At 39.8% G+C, this 25,906-nt stretch overlaps 2 protein-coding genes across 6 annotated transcripts in view; one reads left to right on the top strand and one right to left on the bottom strand.

The window, feature by feature from the left end:
- The window catches only part of CCNB2 (cyclin B2), a 67,398-nt gene extending 61,190 nt beyond the window's left edge, over nt 1-6,208 (top strand). For all 3 annotated transcript variants that reach the window (XM_056809283.1, XM_001368002.4, XM_007479660.3), the window contains exons 6-9: nt 958-1,194; nt 1,772-1,912; nt 3,010-3,120; nt 4,217-6,208. In XM_056809283.1, the coding sequence (XP_056665261.1) occupies nt 958-1,194; nt 1,772-1,912; nt 3,010-3,120; nt 4,217-4,327 (600 nt within the window). In that variant the 3' untranslated portion in view covers nt 4,328-6,208. The remainder of the gene's footprint in view (nt 1-957; nt 1,195-1,771; nt 1,913-3,009; nt 3,121-4,216) is intronic.
- Nucleotides 6,209-8,315: 2,107 nt separating this feature from the next.
- MYO1E (myosin IE) overlaps nt 8,316-25,906 on the bottom strand; it is a 249,712-nt gene continuing 232,121 nt past the window's right edge. For all 3 annotated transcript variants that reach the window (XM_056809198.1, XM_007479659.3, XM_056809206.1), the window contains 2 exons: nt 12,861-13,030; nt 8,316-12,478 (listed from right to left, as the gene is read on the bottom strand). In XM_056809198.1, coding sequence (XP_056665176.1) covers nt 12,402-12,478; nt 12,861-13,030 — 247 coding nt within the window. In that variant the 3' untranslated portion in view covers nt 8,316-12,401. The remainder of the gene's footprint in view (nt 12,479-12,860; nt 13,031-25,906) is intronic.

Raw genomic sequence — 25,906 nt, 5'->3', positions numbered from 1 at the left:
TTATAGTAGGAACTTTACACCAGTAGTTTGGTTAATTTTGGGGCTGGTTTGCTATCCTTTATGAACCTGCTTCCTAGAAAGAAAGTGGAGTTTTATAAATTCATAATTTATGGTGCCCTTTACATCATGGCCTTAACTAATATTTGTTAAATTGGAGAGTAAGTGTGGAGTCTGTTCTCCTTTCACAATTTTTAAAGACAAGGCCAGAAAAAACTCTTTTAACTTTTAACTGTAACTGAAAAAAGAGTCAAGTGTGAAAGTGGTGGTCCAAGAACTTGGATCTTTTTATTCATCAGAATGCATATGTACTCTCTCTGATCAATTTCTATGGTCTTTTGCTAGAATGTTCTTAGCAACACAGACGAACAATGCTGCCATATTTGACCTAAAGTTATAGTTCAGATAATTTAAACAGATCATAGTTTTAAAAGTAATTCCAAAGTCTAAATCAGCATTGGTAAAGGTTTTCAAGTTTGCATGCCCAAACTGCATCTTCAAGCTGCCTGTGATCCCCTGCATTACCTCAGAGAGTGGAGGAAGTGCTTGCTTTGGGCTGCTGGACAGAGGAGCGGGGCATGCAAAAAATGTCCTTGGGTGCTGGGGAGAGGGGGAATGCAGCAGCTCTCCCATACCAGGGGCAGCACGCATGCCAATACTTCACCAATGCTGGTCTGTAGCATTTTTGACTATGATATTTAGATACCTTAATCTTTTAAGAGTTTAGCTTGAAGGTTTTCCTTCTCTGTGGAATGTTCTTTTTTCCCATAACTTATAAATATGATTTATACCTTGAGGAATGAGGGGACATATTCCAGTTCTTAGAGAAATCCCTTTCCCCATTGTATTTCCCACTTAGGTCTTCTAGATTATAGAATCTTTATTAATTTTGGGAGGCAGGAGGGAGGTGTTGATTTCTTGTTTTATGCCTAACAGATGAAACATTATCGTTTCATGTAGGTTCAGCCAGTCTCTCGGAAGAAGCTTCAGTTGGTTGGAGTTACAGCACTGCTTTTAGCTTCCAAGTATGAGGAAATATTCTGTCCAAATGTTGAGGATTTTGTTTACATCACAGACAATGCATATACTAGCTCTCAAATCCGAGAAATGGAAATTTTAATTCTGAAAGAATTGAAGTTTGAATTGGGCCGACCACTTCCACTCCACTTCTTAAGACGAGCATCAAAAGCTGGTGAGGTGAGGGACTTCAATTTGCTACAACTTACAGATTTGAAATGACTGCTATTTTGACCGCTAATGTGGAAGTGTTTAAAATGATACACCTTGCCTAACCTGCATTTATATGATAGGAAATTATGAATTTACTAGGAAATGTCTTTTTAATCTTTGAAAAGCATATAAGGTTATTTGTGAAAATGGGAACCTTCCTTTTCCATTTCTTCTCTCCTGTTTTATAAAATGTAATTTTCGGTGCCGGTTTGTATCTATATAGTGTTGATCAGACTACTTATTTATTGATTTTCAATTCAGACCTGCAGTTTCATTGGGGTAGGGAAGATCCAGTAAAGAAACTCTTTTAATGCAGATCAACAGCCGTTTTGTAATATTAGTCTTATAGAGTTGCCTGGCACCATGAGAGGTTAAGAGACTTGTCCAGGGTCACATAGCCAGTTATCTTGTGAGAGGTAGGACTTGAACTTTGATCTTATTGACCTGATGGCTGGCTCTCTATCCACTATTCCATGCTGTTTTTCTTGACTGATTTTTCAGAGTTAACAAACCTGACTCCTTAATGGATGTGATTCTTTCACAGGCAGATGCCGAACAGCATACGTTAGCCAAATATCTGATGGAGCTGACGATTGTTGACTACGACATGGTGCACTACCATCCTTCTGAGATAGCTGCTGCTGCTTCTTGCTTATCTCAAAAGGTTTTAGGTCAAGGGAAATGGGTGAGTGTCAGTCTCTGGTTGGTGCAGGATTTCCAAAGAAGTTTATGATACAGTTTGGGGCCTCCCATTGTGAAAGGGGAAAAGGGCTCACTGTGCCTTCCAGGGCGTGCTCATTTCATCTCAGTTGCTTCAAATTTTGTAACCTACCCCTGTGGAATATACCCCGCCTTTAGTCTTTAAATCCTAATTGTTCTTCATCAGGGTTTGTTGCAAAAGTAGTAGCTCTTTTGCATTGCTTCAGCATAATTTTCAGAGCTCTCACTGTGTATGAATGGGCTTTTGAGAAGTTATCTTAGGACTTAAATGGTAGGCCCTATTAACATTCAGGAAACCAGTCAGCCTGGCTGAATTTAGTTGTTTGGTCTAGTGGTGTCCTGTTTACTATGCCCTAAATAGGCTAGAACAAAAATCCCTGGAGGATAACATTTTGTTTAAAGTTTTCCTGCCTTGGGTAGGCTGCTTTTGGCAATGTTCCATTTACTATTTCTGCATCTTTTCAGATAAAATCTTGTAAGTTAAACTGTCATGAGACACATAAGGCCAGAGACCTTAGCTGTCAGCTGTAGAGAGAGACCTGAACTCCTCAGTCTGGGATGCGAGGGGACGTGACCCAGCCCTACCTAGCCTTTTCATTTCTGATCCACGCAATGTTCTTCTGAATATCTAAAATGAAAGCTTTATTTATAGAAATAAAGTTCTACACCATTCCACCTGGGAAAATAGCAAATTCCTTTTAAAACATTTTAAGATTTCACTTAGTTTATTGCCTCAGAATGGAAAGAAACATGGTCCTTATTTATAAAATACTTACCTTCTGGCTTAGAACCAATACTATATATGGGGATTAAGTGACTTGTCCAGGGTCACACAGCTGGGAAGTGTCTGAGGTCAGATTTGAACCCAGGACCTCCTGTCTCTAGGCCTGGCTCTCAATATACTGAGCTACTCAGTTGTCCCCCCAGTCTATTTTTTAATGGTGAGATTCTTATTTAGAATAATCTATCTTTGTAAAATAAGCTATTCTAAGATATTGAAGTATAACAGATTCCCTTCCTTAGGACAGTTGCTCATCTCTTTATTCTACGTGTATATTCTAGAGCCTAAAGCAACAGTATTATACCGGTTACACTGAGAACGATGTGTTGGAAGTCATGCAACATATGGCCAAGAATATAGTGAAAGTAAATGAAAACTTGACAAAATTTATTGTAAGTATCATTCCTTCTTCAACCTTGGGATTTTTAAAGAAATGACTTACTCAGTAGATATAGAAGGCCATTCCTGCAAAAGGTTTTTGCATGTTTGTAATAAAGACTTAGGGTGGCATTTTGTCAGGGAGAAAATTCCCTAAGTCAGCTCTGGAGATAGAGCAGTATTGGGGACTTAACAGAGTGAATTTTATAGGCACAGTACTTCATTATTCTAAATCTTGGTATTGTGGAAAGAACCCAAGGCAGAAAACTTGGTTCTGGTTTCCTCTAAAATGAGAAGCTTTGACTGAATGTCTAAGGGGTTTCTCCATTTGTTATTCTTTTACATTTATCCTTATACCACTTTAGTATCTTGGGCTTCCGAAAGCACAGACCAAAAGCCCAGCAGAGCCATGTAGTGGACAAGTGACCAGAAATATATCCGGAAGCCTTTCTAAGTGGCTGGTAGAGCTGTGGGGCCTCCATAGGGCAGGTCAGCAGATACCTGAACTGTCTGTATGGACACGTTCTAGTCTGTCTGCCTCATTTTATCCTTTATTTTGCCTTTGTTGTTCTCTTCTAGTTAGCCAAGGAAGAGTACTATTTGTCTCAAGACTTGATTCACTCTCTTGTATTTGTGATTGATAGGAATGTCAGGCACTGCCAGGCCCCATTGGTGCTAGTATGTCAGACCGAGAGCCTTGATGATTTTGGCCCTGATAATCATTAGCTAAAAAATAACTATCCCTTTAGGCCTATGCCTTCATTTCTAGGAAAGGAAATGTATGCCATCTCTGCTCTCTGGGAGCCTAGTCTACTTTCTCTCCATTAATTCAAGAGTCTTTTTTCTTCCTGTCAATGAATATGGGAGGAAACGAGGATCTTTGGTGTTACTGAACTCACAGGGTGATTGTGCAGGTTAAACAAAATAATTTCTCTATAACTAAAAGTGCCACAAAAATGTCTGTTGTATTGTCTTAGAGCTTCCATGTGTCCCGTGCCTCAGAAGGTAATAATTCTTTTTGGAGAATAAATGTTGGGTCACACTTTTATGTTTTATAAATTGCTTTTGGAATGACCAGAACTAACATTGCTTTAACGTTGCTTTATTTAGGCCATCAAGAATAAATATGCAAGTAGCAAACTCATGAAGATCAGCACCTTTCCTCAGCTCAATTCGAAAATTGTCCAAGACCTTGCATCACCTTTATTGGGAAGGTCATGAGATGATTGGAAGAAGCCATACAGTCTTATATGTCAGCATTCATTTGGCACGTCTGCTTTTGTGCACACTCTTTCGGCCTTCATTGTGGAATCTTTTCCCTTTTGTTTGCTCAATGTACTTTGAGGAAAAATAAAATCATAATTTTCCTTAAGGAAACTTGTGTATATTTTCCCTCAGAATTTAATTGCTCAATCATTGTAAATTTGCTTTGATATTCTATTATTTGACTGTTATACACAACAATTAAGTCATGAGCTTTCTTTTACTTAAATGTGATCCAGGCCTTCCTTTTGTTCTCCCAAAGACCACTGAATTTCAAAACCTTTTCAATAGAGTAAGGTTTGAATTTTTTAAAAAATTGCATGGGAGCAGATTTTTGGTTTCACTATTGATCAGTCCAAGATGGATTAAAAGCAGGATTTCTCTTAGGCGTACCCAAAGGTTTTTGACTTTACATACAGGAATGGCTGACCTAAGGGAGTAGTTAGGAGGAAAGTGTCCAGGCAACCTTTGGAGAGGTGAGTTGGGAGTGAATGGCCCTGACTCTTTATGTTCCCCTTGTTTTGGCAGCTAGCAGATGTTGCATTTAGTGCGATAGGGGGATTAGTTCTTTCTGCCAGAAGGGAAAATTTATTCCTAGCACATTTCAGATTTGTAATTTAGAATAATGTTTCTCAGTGATATTTTGGGCAAAAGGCCTTTTATCTGCTAACCACTATTTAAATTGTTCTCCTTTTCCCCATGGGAACACTTTCTGATCGCCAAACAACTACTTACAAATGAACTTTTGGAATGTAATCAATAGGTCTGAGACTTTCTGCATTATGACAGTGTGTGATGGTAGGTCACAAATATGAAAATCATCCTGTGCGCCTAGTGGATTTCCAGAACATAATTCTAGGAAAGAGTTTCTGTCATCTTATTTACAAAATTAAGATTCTCTGCTTATTCTTGAATCAAAGGAAGAATCGTTATGCTTGGGCTGATGGGGGTTAGTTATTATAGTTCTAGTTCAGGGATGCTCTCTGCAGTGCCCTTTTTACTTTATGCAGATCAGAGTCATTTGAGCTTTCAGCTACAAGTTGAGGGTTAGCTGAAGTAGAATATCTTTATGGAGACTTAAAAATCTAAAGGAGGCTTCCTCTCACTTTTTTTGAGTTGGCAAAAACTGTGAATAGATAAAAAAATCACCATGGCAGCCCATTTGTTGCTAAGTCAAAATGTATGTGATCAGGAAATGTTTTTAATCCTAATGGGTCTTTCCCGTACCCAAAACAAGATAATTTGCCTAGGTTATACTGCTTTCCATGCTGTGGGAAGACTATCAAATGAAACACGTTTTAAAGATTATTCAATAGCGTTTTTTATATAGTATACTTAGACTGGCTCAGTTTGTAGTTTTAGGATGTAATAATTAAAGATCCTTCAATAGTATTTTTCTCATGAGGCAATGTAACTAAAATGTAATCAGTGTAAATAAATTATAAACTTGGAAAGAACCCAGGTTGTTCAAAGTATAATTTAAATGAAGAGGGAGGGGTATTATGATGAAATGTACAAACAGAATGGTGATGGTCTGCAATAGAATCGAGAAGGAGGGTAGGAATCTGTTCCTAGCACTGTCCAGGGCAGGATCAGGCAACTAATCCTGGTTGTTCTAAGAGAAATAACATGGAAGTGGAAAGGGCTGCCTTACTGGGTTCTCTCATCTTGATGAAAATACCTTTTAAGACTATTCGACTTCCTTTACTCTGATTCTCTATTCACTAAGCAACCTTCTGATCTGTAATTTGGTTCTCTAGTACTTTTCCTCCAGGAAGGGTATATTGTACCAATGTTGCCCTCTGTAAATCAATAAATTTCCATTCTGCTTTATATCTATATACGAGTCTTTTTTTGCGAGTTTAGTTATTGTGAATCAATTCACCAGAGCCTGGTCACCCCTGGGTGAACTGATAAATTCAATTTATGGGTTGTGCTTGGAAGTCTATTGTACAATGGAAAGGGAAACCCTTCAGACCTGCCCTCAATCTGGCCTGCTAACTTCACTTTATCGACATTGCTATAGAAATCTCTTCATTTTAAAAATTACTCTGCCTCCCTATCTTTCGGTGGCAGAGGAATGTAATTTATAAATGAGTTCTGGGAGGGAATTCCAGTGTCCCTGGCCCTCTGCCAACTGGGGATGAGGCTGACTTGCAGTCTTCCTTCCCTGGTTGTAATTAAAAGCTGTGTTTGCACCCAGTAGGCAGCTAATAATGGCACACAAGTGAATGCTCCTAGTCTAGAAATGGGTTAGAGTAATCATTGTGCAGGGATGCATACTGTACTAGGGGTAAAAACTCTAGCCCCCCTGAACCATTTTGTCTTCCCCAAGGACTGCTTCTCTTGTCCTCCCCTCCCACCCCTCTGCCCCCTGCAGCCAAGGCAGGCTTGTGGAGTTGTTTTCTCAGGAGGGGAGGATCCCGTTTATTTGATTTTTATTTTTCTTGAGAGTTGTTTGTGGCCTTCAGGGGATCAGAGGCAGGATATGAAGTTAGCCCCATATCTGCCACATTGCCTCCCTAGAACCCCTTTTTATAACATGTTCATTGTTAACGTGAATCTAGTGAAGGGTTAAACTGTCCCATGCAATCCAAGTAAGTGCTACCAATACAGTAACTGTTCTGTTTACCCACCATGATTGATTTCTAAAAAAGGGGTTCCATTACATTCTAGACTTAATTAATGGCAACTCACTTAATTAACGTTCTAGACTTAATTAACGGCAACTTGGCTTAAGCCATTAGGTGAGGGTGCCATAGAAACATTGCTTTCATTATTTGGCACAACTTAATCAGAAGAAAGAATGATGTCAGTACCTGGCTTTTTTAACCTTATTTTTTGGAAAAACAGAACAAAGACAAAAGAAGCATTTTAATGTTTTTTAAAAGCAGACCATTTCCCCTTGGATACTCTACTCTGTGGCCTAGCCAAATTTATTACCTGGCTCTGTTCATGAAAGGCAGGCCAGTCCTGAAACTGAATTTTATGAAACACACTAGACGTAACTCTTCAAAAACAAATGGTCAGAATTTCCAAGTACAACTTAGTTTGCCTTCTGTAGCTGGTCCTAATTAGAGATGGCTGCCACTTTTCAGAAACGTCCAGTGTTTTCAAACATTATTGATGGCTGGTGGGATCAATATTGGATAGATAGCACTGTCTTAACCACATCCTCTCATTTGTGTAACTTTACTTTTCCTAACAAACTTCTTTCTCAAAGTCAGGGCTTTTCTGCAGGCTGTCCCTTTAGTTGCCAGCACATGGAGCATGTAATAAATAATATTCAATAAACAATTGTTGGTTGGGAGGAAATGTGGGAAAGAAAGCCCCAAAGCTTCCCCCCCCCCCCCCCCCCCGAGGATTTCTTTGAAATCAGAAAAGAAGTTGCTCCCTCTAGTTTTTTGTACCTCCTATACTCACCCCTACTGGGAGTGTTTTATCCCTGTAAATATATCAAACTGAATTACAAATTACATCTTCCTAAAACATGGCTTTAGATTTCTGTAAAAGTTGCTTGAAACCCAATGTTGCCTATATTTCAACTTTCTTTAAAGATTTTTTTCTCTAGCTTCTTCCTTGGACAGAAATAGCAGAGGATCTCTGTTTTTATTTGCTTTGGAAGGATTCTCAGAGCAGTTTCAGCTTTTGCTGCTACTAAGCAGCTATCTTGGCTCTGCCCCCTCTCTAATTTTATTTGTATAGGGAATTCCTGGTATGGAAACAACTTTTACTAAGGTAGGTGAGGGCCCTCTTGGAGAATTTCAGAGTTGCTTCTAGTACTCATTAGTCTTGCTCAAGGATATGCAGCTAAGATAGATCAGACACTAGGCTTGAATTCAGGTTCTTTTGGGCCTTAAGGTCTGACTACTATACCGTTGCCTTTTTATGGCTTTACAATTCACCCAAACTTTACTTCTTTCCCCCAAATCTTGCTTTTTTCCACTTTGTCCACCTGTATGCATTTATTTATTCACTTAACCAACACTTAATGAGTACCTGCTATTTACAAAGCTCTAGGTAAAACAGATGCATGTATTGTCCCTGCCCTCAACGAGCTTACAATCTACATCTGACATTTGTTGTTACTTAGATAACTGAGTTGTTATCCATAATATAATACACCAGCTTATACATATTTTGATATTAAATTAATTTGCAGTCAGACTTTGGGTTCGTGTAGAATAGAAAAAAATGGGGAAAGTACTCAGTTACCTGATAGTGTAGAGTTCCATGATCAATAAGTTGATTCAAAAAACCAAAGTCAGTGGAATATGAGAAAATTCTTTCTAGCTCTAAAACCATATTCTAAAATTCATGGGGAAAACCGGAAGAAAATGGGAAATCTTAAAAGTCTGAAATGAATTCAAATTCCTAGATTTCACAGTCTTTCTTCAAATTTTAGACAGCCTACAATTTTTAGGCTGCAACTTATCATCCATTAGCCTTCTGTAGATATTTCATTTTTTGAGGCTTAAGTCAGAGACTAATTCTGTCCTTGGGGAGGCAGTGGAAAGAGAGTGAAACATCAAGGTTCTAGTTCTGATTCTATCTGTAAAGGACTGTGATTCTGGCCCAGACATTTGGCTGCTTCCTTTTTTTTTTTTTGGTCAAATAGGGACAGCTTCCAGGGTGTTGTTCACTTGTATGAGGAAGTAATATATGCTGGGAAGGGGGCAGCATGGCTATCACTAGGGAGCTTGAAGCCCAGTAGCAGGATGGCCCTGGTCCAAGAACACAGTTCAGGGCTGGAGCCCTGGGGGAAGATACTCAGGAAAAAGTCCAAAAACAGGATCTAGAAGGAAGAAGGAGAGGAAGCAGATAGATGTGGGCTTCTCTTTTGTCCCCTTGAAGGGCCAGAGGAGGAGCGTATGGAAAAGTGGGTGCAACATTGGGGAGGGGAGGACTCAGAGAGAACTTCTGGGCAGTAATTGTGAGACTCTTGATGAGTGGATAAGAGCAGCTCCCTGGCAAGGGATTTTGTTATGAAAGGTGTCATGTTTCCAGCGTGGATCTACCAACCTCAATTAATTGGATTATGACTGAGAATCTGGAAGTTGAACAAAAAGAAAAATTCTCAAGTAAAATAGTCAAATGCTTATCTGTCACAAGAAATGACTAAAACTCAAGTACTTTACCCAGACTAGAAGGGTGGTGGTGGGTGGTGGGGTGAGGGTCTAGGAAGAAGGAGATATGTTGTTTTGTGGCTTAGTAGAGTGCTAGACCTGAAGCTAGGAGTGCAAACCTGGCTCCAGACACTTATTAGCTGTGCAACCCTAGGCAAGTCACCTAACCCTGTTTGCCTCAGTTTCCTCATTTGTCAAATGAACTGGAGAAGGAAATGGCAAACCACTCCAATATCTTTGCCAAGAAAACCCGAATGGGGTCATAAGAAGTTGGACAAGCCTAACAATAAAAACACTACCCAGGAGAGATCTTCAAATGTGGTGGTTTCATTTTGGGCAGTTGCTGCTAGACCCCAGGGAGACACACTTGATTACAGAAAGGAGTAGCTGCTAATAGCCCCAGAAGAAAGTGAATAGTAGTTGGTCCCCTCCTGCTCTGTAGAATCTCCATCTTCCTAGCCAATGACTATCTAAAGATTTTTCTATAGATTTTTCTGGGTGTTGGAAGTGGGAATTGCTGGCTGATGGGCTTTATCCAGCCTCAGTGTTTTCTTTTTTAAACCCTTCTTTCTGCTTTGTAATTAACAACTCTAAGTGAAGAGCAAGGGCTAGGCAAACATGGATAAATGACTTGCTCAAGGTCACATAGCTAGAAAGCATCTGGAGCCATATTTGAACACTGGCCCACCTGGCTCTGGACCTGGCTCTCTGTCCACTAAGCCACCTACTTAGCTGCCTCCTGACCCTGTTTAAATTCACCTCAAGTTTTCTAGAATAAGTCTCCTAAAATACCACCCTTATCTCCCACATTCAGTAAATAAATTGTACTGGAGTCATAACAAAGGAATTAAGGATCCATCTCTCAGCAGTGCTACTGGGGATTGCGTAATGGACTTAAGATCAAGATATAATGGGTTCAAATTCAACCTTTGACACTGCTTGGCCATAGCAAGTTATTTAACATCTTTCAGCCTCAGTTTCCTCAATTATAAATAGGTAATAATAGTGCACACAGGAAATCATGTAGGTAAAGTGATTTGTAAACTTTAACAATCTTTCTTTCCCCTTCCTCCACAAATTCTCTAGAGGGAGAGTGGATGCTAAGGGGTGGTTTGCCCAGAGGGAAAGGCCTAATGGTGGGGATGATCATGACTGTCAGGTCCTGGGCAAGGGAGTTGGAGTGAAGATACTGGGTAAAAAGGCTAGTCTTGGGGAAGTGAGAATTGATTGGGCAGGAGAGGTTTGTTGGTACAGATAAGGTGTCCGGGAAAGGAATCGATTTTGACCTTTGGGTCCAGGGATATTGTGAGAAGAAAGCACCAGGCAGGCAGGAGAACCTCTGGTTTTCCCCTACCTTGTTGCCAGTAGCCCAAGTGTTGTCTACCTCTACATAGAAAGGTTTCATTTTTTTCATTTTCTTATTTTCTTTCCCTTTATATTTTCTGTTTATTTCTTTTCCTTAAAAGCTCATAATATGGAACTAAAGAGCTTTTAAAAAGCGCTTTTATTGAATTGGGTTTTGTTTCCAGTTCTCAAGGTACAAGGTGCTTTATACTAGTTTGTGGTCTCGTGTTTTATTTTCTCAAACAGAAAATAAATTACAGACTCAGGACATACAGTATCTGTGCCTCGGTTTCCCAAATGCCAAAGACGACTTACAAGTTGGGGAGAGAAGGAAGAATCACAGAAATACCAACCTGCACTTGAACCCATGAATGAACAAGGCAGCTCCCCCATTTCTATGTTTATTTGTGAGAACTGGGGAGTGGATTGGAGGAGATGAAGATGATTATTGATGAGAAGCGATAGCCAAATGGGTCTGGGGAAGGGCATGGGCTAGAAGAGTAACACTGATTCTATAACTGAAAAGGAATAGTGCATATTTATAGTACCTGGTGCAAGTCATATAATAAAACTACCTTATGACTAAGTACAGTGGGATACTACATTATACATTCATACATGTTTCTACCATTTTAGGATTTTGTATATACAGTATATGATCTGTTTTTATAAATGTACAGCTTGAGGAAGAGACATCCTTCTTGTAATAGGTACAGCATTACACGTAAAACCAACATGGGCCAGCCACATTCCAATTTAAGACGCAAAGAAGGCAACATGGATCACCACCCCCATACCCGCTCCCCGCTCCCCACACCCCGTCGTGCTCCTGCCCAGCCGGAGGGTTTGGGGCCAAGTGCAAACCAGCTCTTTTTGGAGAGCCTCGGCATTTGGATGGAAACTGCCCACTCACACACTCCATGGTCAGTCCTCCTTTTGATGGTCTTTGGGATGGATCCCTCTGGGAAGAATTGCAGCATTGGCAGAGAGGCGGCTGAGTCAAAGGTTGGGGTTTTTTCGTGTGTGTGTGTGTATGTGTGTGTGTGTGTGTGTGTGTGTATGTGTGTGTGTGTGTGTGTGTGTGTGTGTGTGTGTGTGTGTGTGTGTGTGTGTTTAAGACAAAGACTCCAACTAAAAGGCACTTGTCAACAGCAGCCCTTAAAGCTTTCCTGGGCCTGCATGGGAAAGTGACTATGCTGCTTCGACAGAAATCACCAGGACAGAGTAGACTCCCCCTTCCATCTGACCAAGTTTAAATACAATAAATAAATCTTGGTGGGTTACATCTGGTCGTTCTGGGTTCCTATGACATAGGCTACTTGGCTGCCTTTTAGATAGAGTCATTTCTTATAACCCACTCCCCTGCCCACTCCAACCCCCACACCCCCCTCCCATTGGCTTGTCAACCTCCCTAGCGAAAGGGCAGTCAGGAACAGTCAGGAATGCCAGACTACAGAGAAGACGCTGCTCGCTGTCACTTAGAAGGGGAGTCCCCTAAAAGGTTCTGGGCTCCATCTTTTTCTAGGACTCCTCCCTAAACATGGTCCAGCATCCGTCTTTGTTCAGATCTTGGTCACGTAGTTGTTGGGGAACAGTCCTTGCTTGCCTCTCAATCGGCCTGTCCACCAGCCTGAGGGATCTGTAAGTTCAAAGAAAGATGGCGTTAGGCGGCCATTGCGTCCCCAAGAACCGCTCTGGACAGTGGGGGCTGAGCCAGCAAGTACCCCTTTGCATCTTAGGAGAGACGTCTTCACAGTAGGGTTTTCTGAAGCCCGGATTTAAGTGACTCACCCACTTTCCTGACCTTTCAAGATCTCCAAATCCCATTGGACGACAGGGACTCCTGATAGCCAGTCACATTCTGAGCTCGAGTCCTCTCTTACCTCCTGACTTTCTGATCCCAAGACCTGACTCTCCTGCCAAACACTTCCGCTCCCCCCACCCCGGGGTCCTTGTAACTGCCAGTCAGCCTGGGGGGATGAGAGGATCTTCCAGAAAGTCTCGGGGGGCCATCCCCTTACCTTCTTTGATAATGTCGATGATGTCATTGGCATTAAAGCTGAGTTCATCTGTGTCCTGAGCATCATAAGCATACAGAGCCTTGCACTGTGGGACCTGAGGCTTAGGTTTGGGCTGGGGCTTGGGTCTGCCCCCAGCTGGGGGAGGCCGACTTGTTGTCTGCCTCCGGGCCCTGTGGAGAGGAGCAAGAGAATGGTGAGTACATAGTCTATGGGCAATTTTTTTTTAAACCCTTACCTTCCATCTTAGAATCAATACTGTGTATTGGTTCCAAGGCAGAAGAGTGGTAAGGGCTAGGCATTGGGGTGTGTGTGTGTGTCAAGTGACTTGCCCAGGGTCACACAGTTGGAAAATAGACATCTGAGGTCACATTTGAACCCAGGGCCTCCCGACTCTAGGCCTGGTTCCCAATCCACTGAGCTACCCAGCTGCCCCCTTAAGACTACAATTTTATTTTATCTTATTAAAAAAAAAAAACAACAAACAAACCCTTACCTTCTCTTATAGAATCAATACTGGGAATGGGTTCTAAGGCAGAAAAGTGGTAAGGGCTAAGCAATGGAGGTTATGTGACAAGCCCAGGGTCAATTAGTTAGGAAGTGTCTGAGGCCAGCCCAGGACCTTATGTCTCTAGGTCTGGCTCTCAATTCACTGAGCCATCCAGATGCCCCCTATGCTTTTTTATTTTATTTATTTATTTTCAGCTATTCTTATTACATAGGGATGACTGTCCTCAGAGATGGAGGTAGCTAATTCTAGAGCTTTGTCTCAAGCACACTTTTAGTAGAAATTATGCTTATATGAATGTGGGTCTGTATATGATATTACATATGTAATGTTTTATCGATGCTCCCTTTTTCTCTAATATCACCGTCATGTTCCAGTAGCCCCTTCCTCATGACAAAGAAATACAGTTAAGCAAAACAAATCAATATACTTTCTATGATTGAAAATGGACACCCCATTCCATTCCTGGAGCCTACCACCTCTCTTCCAAGAAGCAAGTGGCACGTTTTTCCCATCAGTCTTCAAAAGTCACACCAGATTATTGCATTGATTAGTTATTTCTCTGAATGTTGTTTTTATTTACATTATTTTGTTCATGACATAAATTCTTTTCCTTGACCTGCTGATTCGAATCTGGAATAATTCATAAAATCTTCCCATTAGCCTTTGAATTTTTGGTTAGTCATTTCTTACAAAACAATAATTTCTGATGATGATCATATATCTATCTGTTTAGTTGTCCCAGGAGTAGTGTCAACTGTCAATTATCAGGGAGTAGGTTGTACAGTTATTTCCACATAGGCTAGAGAAGGCAAGTGCTCAGTGGTTGTTTTAGAACCTTGTTAATTTCTGAAGCCAAAGATTATCTCCAGATAATGTGAACCTCTCTCTCTCTCTCTCTCTCTCTCTCTCTCTCTCTCTCTCTCTCTCTCTCTCTCTCTCTCTCTCTCTCTCTCTCTCTCTGTGTGTGTGTGTGTGTGTCTCTCTCTGTCTCTGTCTCCCCCCCCCCTCCCCCCCCGTCTCTCTCTCTCTCTCACACACACACACACATACAGGTTTCTTTGGACTAACTGATTCTAATTTGAAAAATAGTAAGCATCACGACTTATCTTTCTTCTGCCAGTCTATTCATAGAATGGAAAAAAATGAAAGTGATTACATAATTAAACACTTTAATTTTTTTCATGTTGGCTGAAAGTCTTTAATTTTAAATTTATAGTTTATACAGAGATTATATATATATATATATTTTTTTTTCCCCCCCAACCCTTGCCTTCCGTCTTGGAGTCAATACTGTGTATTGGCTCCAAGGCAGAAGAGTGGTAAGGGCTAGGCAATGGGGGTCAAGTGACTTGCCCAGGGTCACACAGCTGGGAGGTGGCTGAGGCCAGATTTGAACTTAGGACCTCCCATCTCTAGGCCTGGTTCTCAATCCACTGAGCTATCCAGCTGCCCCCAAGATTATATATTTTTAAATGTCACCTGTCAGTGCTTCTAGCAAGACTCTAAGACTATATAAACCTCTACTAAGCCTCTACTATGGGCAAGATGCTGGGGATACAAAGATAGAAATCTTTTCCATCAAGGGGCTTATTATATTCTGATGAAAGGAAACAATATATAATTAAAAGTCTAAGTAAAATGTGCTGGAGGGAGCAGCTAGGTGACTCAGTGGATTGAGAGCCAGGGCTATAGACAGGAAGTTCTGGGTTCAAATCTGACCTCAGACACTTCCTATCCATATGACCTTGGGTTGGTCACTTAACCCCCATTGCCTAGTCCTTATCACTCTTCTGCAGAATCAATACACAGTATTAATTTCAAGATGGAAGGTAACAGTTAAAATAAAATAAAATAAAATGTGTCAGGCAACCAGGTGGTCCAGTAGATAGAGCACTAGGTTTATAATTAGGGACACTCCTCTTCATGAGTTCAAATTCAACCCCAGCCACTTATTTACCTGTGTATCCCTGGGCAAGTCACTTAACTCTGTATCTGTCTGTCTGTCCATCTATCTGTCTATCTATATCTATCTATCCTATCCTATCTATCCTATCCTATCTATCTATCTATCTATCTATCTATCTATCTATCTATCTATCTATCTATCTATCTATCTATCTATCTATCTATCTATCTATCTATCGAAGGAAATAACAAACCATTTCCGTATCTCTGCTAAGAAAACCCCAGTACAGGGTCACAAAGGGTTGATTAAAAGGAATGAACAACAACATACAAATTAAATACAAGGGAATAAAAGTTTTTGGATGGAAGGGGGGAGGCACTAGCAGCTGAGGGAATTGGGAGCAGTTTAATGAGCTGAACATTGAAGAAAGGCTAGGGATTTTAAGAGACAAAGGGGAATAGAATGTGCATTCTAGACCTGTGCAAACTTATGGAGACAGGTGATAGCCTGATCCCTTTAGTACTGCTTTAGTTACGTGGGATAAAAATTTATTCTGTACCTGACTTTATTACTCAGTCAAATGCTTAAAAAAAAAAGACTCTTGTTGCCCCTACTTTTCAGTTGTCAAAATGTGTTTTACAAAAACAACGTGTTACAAATGTGTTTCATTTACAAAACCTCCCTGTTCTTTTCCTACTCATGCCTCTGTATGTTGTTCTCATAAAGAATTTATCGAGATGTTCATGTGTGTATAATATATATTACAATATGTGATTATTTATCAGTTGTATCTGATTTTCATGACCTCATTTGGGGTTTTCTTGGCAATTTTGTTGGAGTCATTTGATATTTCTTTTATCAGCTTATTTTATAGATGAGAAAACTGAGGAAAATGAGGAAAAGTGATTTGCCCTGGGCCACCCAATTAGTGTCAGTTTGGATTTGAACTAGGGGAAATAAGTCTGACACTCTCTGCTTGCTCCACTTATATATGTATCTTATCACTTCTTGGCTTCTCCTTCATTTTCCCATTTCATCTCTTTATAGGCATATAAAAATATTTTAGGGATGATATTTGACAATAAGCATATTCCCCTACATATATCAGTTTATCTAGATAATCCATAAACTTTATATATATGCATTTGGGGAAAATGTGCTGAAATTTAATTTCATATGCACTCCTTTTTTTTTTTTTATAATTCTTTGTATATAGAAATCTTTATGTTGTTTTTTATTCCTTTCAGAATGACAAAAAAATTTAGAAATATTTTGGGGTGACTTTTCTTACTTTTTGATTGAATAGAAACATTTATTAAATGTTCGTTATGTGCTGAACATGAGTATCAATATGTTTTGAGTTCTAAAAATCTTAAAAAAGACTTTGCTAACTATGTCAGTATAATTGAATTTTCTTGGTAATCCATTATGAGAAGGAGTCTGTAACTTAAAAGATGACCTTAGAGAGGTCCTTTCAAGTTCTAAATCTATGATATTACAATAAAGTAGACTTTATGGAGAAGAAATTAGACTTTATATAGAAAGAAATGCTCTCCTCTCTTGCTTAAACTTCCTGAACTAAAGTATATTTTAACTTGTCTGCCTAGAATGCAAGGTATGATTCTTAAGGGGAGATTTTCATTTTTGTTTTGTTGTATCCCCTGTGACCAGCACATAGTAGGTGCTTAATCAATATTTCCTGATAAGATAGAATCATGTAGGCAAAGGGTTTTACTGCATACTTTACAGGAGAGTCTATATAAAAGTTTGTTTTTTATTACTATGAAGGAAGGAAAATCGACAGGGTCCTATACATCTCGTGCTCCCATTTTCAGAGAATATTGAGGTTCGATGGGGAGACCAGTAAATGCAGACAAGCACACCTGGCTCCCTTTAAAAGCCCTGAGAACCAGCAGGGGGAGATGTTCCTCCTGCTAGGAAATTCACTCCTTCATAGCTTAGGAAACAAACCAGGAATGTGGGAGAGTCCTCTCCATCCTGGGAGGATGGAGAACTTAAAGGTCACTCAATATCTACTCCCTGGAACTGACCTCTTTTTCATATACCCCAACGACTCTGCTTTCCTTTGAGAGGAAAATACACCAGCTCTGCATCTTGGGCATTAAATCGTTTCCTACTTAATGTTTATTGAAAATTCCAGCTTTCCTGTTCTGAGAAATGCTTACTGTGAAAGTATGTAGGATAAGTGCTTTCTTAATTAAAGTAACCTATATTGGGACTGTGTCAGCACTGTGCTAATAAAAGCCATTAGCCTGGGTATTAGAGGAGTCATCTGATTTCTCTGCAATAAGCAAATGATAAAAAGGAAGGAGAGATGGGAGGTTTCAGGGTAGTGGAGGGAGGGGAAGCTAAGAAGTAGTTATTGTATTTTCCACTTATGGAAAGGCAACTCCTATCATAAGAAAAATACAGCCAACATTTCCATTAAAGCAGGTTAGAGCGCACAAAACAAACTGAATACTGGCTGTGGGGAAGAAAGAATATTTTGTTTGTTCTGTGTTCCAGGAAAAATGCCCAATTAACACATCTGGTGCTCCTCTCAGTAGGTAAAAGAAGTGAAAGAAATTGAATTCAACAAAAACTTCGAGGTAACCTACTATATACAAAGCACTATATTAGGTGCTGGGGATCACCCTTGTTCTTAAGGTTACCTTATGCTGAAGAAGAAGAAACAGAAAACAGTGACTCTCTAGGTAGGGATTCTGGGTTCTAATTCTGCCTCTGAAGTGCATTACCTGTGTGACCTTGGGACAATTTACTTGACTTTCCTGAGATTCTTTTATCTCATCTATGAAATGAGAGTGCAAGTTTCTTTCTAGTTCTTGGTCTGTGTTCTAAAATAAATATAGAATTTTAAGAGGGGAAAATATACTAATAAGCAGGAGGATGAGGAGAAGTTTCACCTAAATGTAAGTAAATGTAGATTTTTTTTTGTGCTTCAATATAATTTTATTTTAAAAATATTTTTCCATGGTTACATGATTCATATTATATCCCTTTCCCCTCCCAGAGCTGACAAGCAATTCCCCTAATTACAAAATTTTAAGAAAGAAAATTTCCTGAACAGGTAGGAGGATCAGGAGAGGTTTCACCTGAATTTGGTTTTGAAAGAAATCAAGGAGGCAGAGGGAAGAGGAGGAAGTATATTTCAAGCTAGCCTTTTCAAAGGTTCATTCTCAAGAGATGGAGTGAGATTGGGGGATAGTAGATTAATGTATCTGATCATCATGTTGGAAAGATAGAAATATGAAGTCTGGCAAGGTAGGCTGAGGTCAGAACATGAAAACCTTTAGTTTTTTTTTTTTAAACCCTTACCTTCTGCCTTGGAAGGGCTAGGCAATGGGGGTCAAGTGACTTGCCCAGGGTCACACAGCTGGTAAGTGTCTGAGGCCAGATTTGAACCCAGGACCTTCTGTCTCTAGGCCTGGCTCTCAATCCACTGAGCTACCCAGTTGCCCTCAAGACCTTTAGTTTTGCCAGTATGCGGTTTTTATTTTATCTTTGAGACAATAGGGAACCACTGAATGTTCTTGAGCAAAAGTAAAATGATCACACCTGTGTTTTAGGAATATTATTTAGCAGCTATATGGTAGGACAAGGAACAGATGAAAACCAGAGAAACCCATTAGGAGACTATTACAGTAATCCATTTAAGAGGAGATGAGACCCAAACCAGGGTGGTCATTAGAGTGAAGAGGAGACACATGCAGGACCTATTGGAATCTGACATAAAAGTTGAAACCTAGCTTTGTCTTTCTTTATATTAGGGTGCCAAACTGTTATTAGTTTATGGCAAATTGGGACAAATCTGTGCTGTCAGGGTGGGGAACCAAATGCTGCTGTTTGGCTCAGGGTGGGAGAGAGTTTGAATTATACTATGATATAACTTTAGAGAATGTGAAGAGGAGAACAGAAAAAAAGGTGAGCCTCCCCATGCTAAAAAGGGCACATATATGAGAGGTGATGATCATAAAATAATGTTTCTTTCAAAATAGTTCCCCTGGAAAGTTTTATATTCAACAAAGTCACTATGTTCAAAACACATGGCTCATTCCTGTTGTAGTATTACCCTTCAGCCAGATATATTATGAACCCCAGGAAAAAAAAATCAAAATTTAATTCTTCTATAGTCATGCTTGATCTGGGACCCAAAATGATAACATTAATTTTAATTTGAATCATCTTATTGACCTGACTTGTTTCTGGTTGGCTTTTGTTTTTTCTCCCAAATGTTCTCAAGTGACTGAAGTTATAAGAATGATTTTTAGGAATGCCACAAGTTCTTAGAATATTTTCACATTGGAATGGGGGAATGATGCCCGTGTGTGTAAAAATTCACCTTGTCTCCCCAGGTAGATTGTAAAACCTGTAAGAACAAAGACCGTTTTAACTCCTAAAATGTCTGCCACAACCTACTTGTTGAAAGGTGGATCCAGCATGTGGAGGAAGGCTTTGGCTACAACATCATTGGCAAAGTTTCCAGCTTTTTTCAAATTTTAAAGATTGGCTAGCTAAAACTGTGAATCCTTTCCATCTGTTTACAAGGCAGTTTGAAATTATGTGAGGTTAAGTCCCTTAGCTGTTCATACCCCTCACTATTGGGCATTTACCTCAAGGAAATCGAAGACAGGAAGAAGGCCACTATTTATGACAATAAATTCCTTACAGTACCCTTTTGTGGTAAGCAGAAAGCCAGAAACAAATAGGCACATATTAACTAGGAAATGATGGAACAAATTGTGCTATGTGAATATAATGGAATACTATTTTTATGTAAGAAATACTTAAGCAGGAGGAATTGAGAAAAACAAGGAAGAATGTATATGAATTGAGGCAGTGCTCATCTCAGAGCACAAATGAAAGTATCCACTTCCCTGTTTGCTGTTGAGAGATGGGAGACCATGGATGGGTACAAGCAAAGAAGAATTCAATATGGAAGGTAGTTAAACTTGGAGATGACTCAAAAAAAAGGTATCCACTAAATATTAAAAAAGATGGACTACCCAAGAACTCAGTCACTCTTGCTCTTGAGCCAGAGCAGCTTCATTGGGCTGTGCAATGAGAACCTTATTTACCAAACATGACCTCTGCCAACAAACATGCTTTGAAGAAGAGTGTTAGAAAGGAGGATTGGCTGACCGATGGCATAAGGTGATAGTTGGAAATTCATGAAAATCACAGGACTCAGTTTGCTTCCTCGGGACAGTTTCCTACACCAAAGAAAAATGAAAGCTGAAAATTTATGGGCTCTATCAAGGCAGCATAGACAGTCCAGCAGAACTCTGCCTGAAATCCCTACTTTAACCAAAATGACTCAAGCAAAATGACTGTGTCAGTTGACCCAGCACTCCCTTTGTTCTGAGTCATTTTACTTGGCTAAGCAAGACAGTCGTCATTCAGCAGCTGGAGCTCTTTTTGAATCATCACAGCTTTGAGATAATGGAGTATTATTTACCATTGAGCTGAGCCCATGCCTTGAGAGGAGGCATGTGTTTGCACTGATGGAAAGCCAGGCATATGTGTAGGGGGAAGGGAAAGAGGAGAAGAGATAGAGAGGGAAAAGAGCTTTACACTTGGCATTGCTGGGATAATTAGCAGGTACTCACTGATTATACTATTGTCTTTCCCCTTTCAGATTCTGTTCCATGTCATTAGGAGGAAGCCTATTTCTTGGTGACAAAGTTTGGCACTATCTCTGTATACCCTCTCTGACTATGTCCATTCTATACTAAACCAAAGTTTGTTGGTCCACAGAATCATAAATCTGTCAAACCAACCTTTTAGGGATGACTACCCCAAATCACAGAACTTTTTCAACTTTAGAGGATATTTAGCCTAATCTCAACTTGGGGAAGAATCTTTTCTCCCCGCCTATACCAGTGGTGTCAAAATCACTGGGCTGCATATTAATGTAGAAAGCCACAAATTAGCATCATTGATGTTTTACTGTATTTTTGTTAATGATTTTTCAATTAATTATATAGTCCAACTTGGTCAGATTTGGGAGTTTTGTGACATTCATGCATGGCATGAGTCTGATGTTTCTGCCTTTGAATGTTTCCAGTGACTTTACTGCTGGACTATTAGAAAATTCTTTACATGGACCTTTTTGTAACTTAAGCACTTTGGTGCTATACAGACTGTCTACCCCTCTTCCACAAATTCCCTGAATGTGTTCCCCACCTGAAATATTCTATGCTTCAAGATAAATATCCACGGTTCCTCTACCTGCATGTTATCACATGTTTTTCAGACCCCTCTTGTTCCTGGTTGCTTTCCTCTGGACATATCCAATTGTCTACCAATCAATTAACAAGTATTTATTAAATACTTCTCCCTGTATGGTAGATATGGAGCCAGCTCCTGAGGTTAAGCAGAAAAAAGACAAAAACCTAATAGGTTGCTGTCCTCAGGGCACTTCCTTTTTGTTGGGGCAATTACATATACACATAAAAATATATGCAAACACATGCAAAAGAAATGTTCTTTGATCTACGACACATCACATAGTGTATGAGTGAGCAGTGTGATGCGCAAATTTTCTAGGACACCTTGCCAGAGATCTGGGTACTCTTTGCATCCTTGAACTGCCACTTCTTCCTGCTGTCCACTGGGGAGCTTATACCCCTCTCCCTGCAAACAACCCAAAAGGCTGAAACTTTATGTTCCTAACTGCTTGTAAATCAGCTCCTTAATTAGCTTTGGTGTCATAATGGAGGAGAAAAGCCAACAAGCAGAGCCCCGGGGCTTTATGCTGGTCATGTCACCTATGCTTTGACCTAGTAGAGTGGGCAGGGCAGAACAGAAGATGCAACCAAACATACTTAATATGCAGAGGCCACCTAAGTATTAACCAGCCCAAGCAAGCTTATTGGTCAAGCATATTACGTAGTGGAGCAAAGAACACTTTGTGAGCTTGGCTTTGTATGGGTATTCCTAAGAGAAGATCAAGAACTGTAGCCTTCTCTGGATACTCCTTTGGACTTTTATGATCCTGTGCTCTCTTGCTTTTCCTCTCTCCTTCACAGGCTCATCATCCATGTTCAACCCTCTATCCGCGAATGTCCTCAGTTAAGGCTCTGCCCTTTTCTATCTGTGACTTGGCAGCCTCATCCATGTCCATGGGTTCAAAGTTCATCTCTACTCAGATAACCTTTAGGTCTCTTACTGAGCTCCAGTTTCATACAATAAACTACCAATCCAAGATTTCTACATGAATGCCTGAGGCATCCATGATGAGGCCTCTTCTCTGAACATGCCTATATTTTGCACCATGATCATTCCTGCTCTCAGACTCATCTTTTCTTCTCCCTTACAACCCAGATCTAATCATTTGCCCAGTTTTATCATTTCTACCTCCATAATACTTCTCCCATCTGACCCTATTCTCTCCACACATATAGTGACCAATCTATACTATTTAAAAAAAAAAATGTAAACCCTTATCTAATGTCTTGGAATTGATACTGTGTATTGGCTCCAAGGCAGAAGAATGGTAAGGGCTAGGCAATGGGGGTTAAGTGACTTGCCCAGGGTCACACAGCTGGGAAGTGTCTGAGGCCAGATTTGAACCTAGGGCCTCCTATCTCTAGGCCTGGTTCTCAATCCACTGGGCTACCCAGCTGCCCCCAATCTATATTATTAAAAAAAAACAAACAAACCCTTACATTCTGTCTTCAAGTGAATACTAACATTTGGTTCCAAGGCAGAAGGGCAGTAAGGTCTAGGCAGCTGGGGTTAAGTGACTTCCCCAGGGTCACACAGCTAGAAAGTATCTAGGACCTTCCATCTGTAGGCCTGATTCTCTATCCCCATGGCCACCAATTTGCCCCAACCCATACTATTATTATAGCTTTTTGATCAGTTTTTCTTTTTTAAGTTGCTCTCAACTATATTTTTTCTCACAGCTTCCAAATTGAGATTTCCGAAGTACAGGTTTGACTATTCCTTTACTCTTTTGAAGAATCCTAGTGGCTTCCTATTACTTCAAGGATATAAATTCCTTTGACATTTAAAGTCCTATACCATCTGGCTCCAACCTACTTTATGCATTTTATATTCCACCTGAATTGGCATTGCTGTTCTTCCTGTATGACAGTCTATCTCCTACCTCCAAGCTTTTGCATTTTCTGTGTCCTTCTTATACCTCAAATGCAATCTCTTCTGTCACCCCTGCTTATTGGAATTGTTAGCAATAATAATCACAATAACTTTGAGATATCATCTTGAACTTAACAGATTGGCTAAAATGATAAAAGAGTAGTGACAAACCTTGGAGAGGTGGAAAAATGAGGACTATATGTTCTATATGGACATATAGTCTATATAGGTTCTATATTCTTTTCATATATGACTATATGAAAAGAACCTATATGTTCTAAAATATTTTACAGCAGCTCTCTTTGTAGTGGCAAAAAAAAATTGGAAATTGAGAGAATGCCCATTAGTTGAGGAATGGTTAAACAAGTTCTTGCATATGATTGCAATGGAATACTACTGTGCCCTAATAAATGATGAGCAAGTTAAATTAAAAAAAAAAAAGAAAAAAGAAGCAGCTAGGTGGCTTAGTGGATAAATAGCTAGGCCTGGAGTTGGGAAGTCCTGACCCCAGACACATCCTAGCTATGTGATCCTGGACAAGTCACCTAACCTTCATTGCCTATCTCTTACCATTCTTCTGTCTTGGAACAGATACTTAGTATTGATTCTAAGGGAGAAGGTGAGGATTGAAAACAAAAACAAAAGAAAAGGTGGAAGGATCCAAATAAAATTATTAAGAGTGAAATGTGCAGAGCCAAGAAAACATATATATAAATAAAGCAACATAAATATTGTGAATGGCTACTTCCAGAAAAAAAGAACTGAAAAGTGGAAATATACAAAATGTAATTATATATGTTTATATATCTATCTTTCTAACAAATAATACAAATGGAGGGAGATTCAGTTTGTCCTTGTTCTTAGCAAAGCACATGATCTTCAGCTACTTGGGCCAATCCCATTGAGAAATTGACCCTTCTGGAACCTGGGTTTCTTGTTGGGATTGTGGGTGATTTGCACTAGTGAAGAGTTAACTCTATAGACTGTATCTGTATTTCCCCTCAAAACCTTCCTGGAAACTGCTCATTTAGTTGCCCTTAGATGGTGTGTAATATGGCGGTCACATAGGCTTTTGTAGGCAAAAAGCTCAAAGTTACCTTTTCTACCACTAGATGGAGACACTGCATAGTATAAACAAGGCAAAGGAGTTGACTTTGAGCTTGGTAAGGGATGCCAAAGGCAAAATGCAAAATAGTGTTTGAAAGATGAATTTGCCCTTCCAAATGTGACTCCTTGTTTATGCTACAGCTAAGTGCCACTCAATGCCTTTCTCCCGGCCACGGCCACAGGATCTGAACAACAGGATTACTGTACTAAAGGTATGGATTGACAAAAGCTTCATCCTTTGGGCTGGTGCCCTTTACCCAATTGCCCAGTCTCCCCGTCCGGGTTCTAGACTCCCACTGAGCCTCTATGATTTTCCTTTGTTGACTGTTACCCCTTTGCGGTGTTCCTGGTCCTTGGCCTGGTTTCTGGATTATGCTGCCCGTCTGACTCCTTTGCCAGTATTTGTCTCTACTCTTAATATATCACTCCCGATTCATTCAACTGCTTCTGATTTACATTGAAAGCTGTGTTCTGAACTTGTTGCTGTACACTAGGTCAGGTTTCTATGAGTCTGGTGATTGGCCTTCCCTCTCTTTATCAGGACTGAATCTTATGGGGATGGAGGAGTTACATTTTTTTCCTTGTCGCTGACAGATCCCAAAGGTTTTTATAAAAAATAATGCTGTCATAGTGCAAAGCTTTTTTGAAGGAACCAAGTAAATCCACACTCCTGCTTTGTTGTAGGTTAAGGATAACATTGGTGTTATTCTATGTTACTCAGGCAGGTCCTACTAAAAGAGAAAGGCTTTGAGTGCAGGCCTGGAGATAGCCTGAATGTTTACCTTCTCACACTCAGCCCTATTAAGTTTTAGAGGGAGCCATCACTAGAAAGCTAGCTACCAGATAATAACTTTGGGTCATGGCAACATACAAAGTCCCTCCATTAAGGCAGAATAGCATTCTAATTACTATCATGACTGCCCACACTGCTAAAATCACAGATCTTTTGAAATATTGAAACCAGATAATAAGTGGATGAGCCAACCAAGATAATGTCAGTTTACCCAGTTATATAGTTGCTTTTTCTTTCTCCTAAAGAAATATAAGAGATGAGCGATAGAGATAAGAAAAGAAATGAGTGAATATTTTTGGTTCTGTCAAATAGTAAGGACTGGGTTGTTCTTCAGAGTTGTTTATTAGGTTAATGATAAAGTGTACAGCATTTAAGGCTGGCAAAGTACTTGACGATTATCTGTGGATATGTAGAAATTCCTGTTTCTGAAGTACTACCGAGGTACCCCATCTTAAATCACCACGATCCTAATCTAGCTCCATAATAGGACCTAGCAATTCCCTTCTGGTTTCCAGGAAGATGTTATAACTACCTCCCATGATAGAAACTAAATTCAATTTTTCTTGGCACAAGAGAAACCATTAACTTTAAGTAATCTTATAGCTTTTGAA

This window comes from Monodelphis domestica, chromosome 1, assembly GCF_027887165.1.
Source record: "Monodelphis domestica isolate mMonDom1 chromosome 1, mMonDom1.pri, whole genome shotgun sequence".
NCBI classification, from domain to species: domain Eukaryota; kingdom Metazoa; phylum Chordata; class Mammalia; order Didelphimorphia; family Didelphidae; genus Monodelphis; species Monodelphis domestica.
This window is presented reverse-complemented; position numbering and strand designations above follow the sequence as displayed.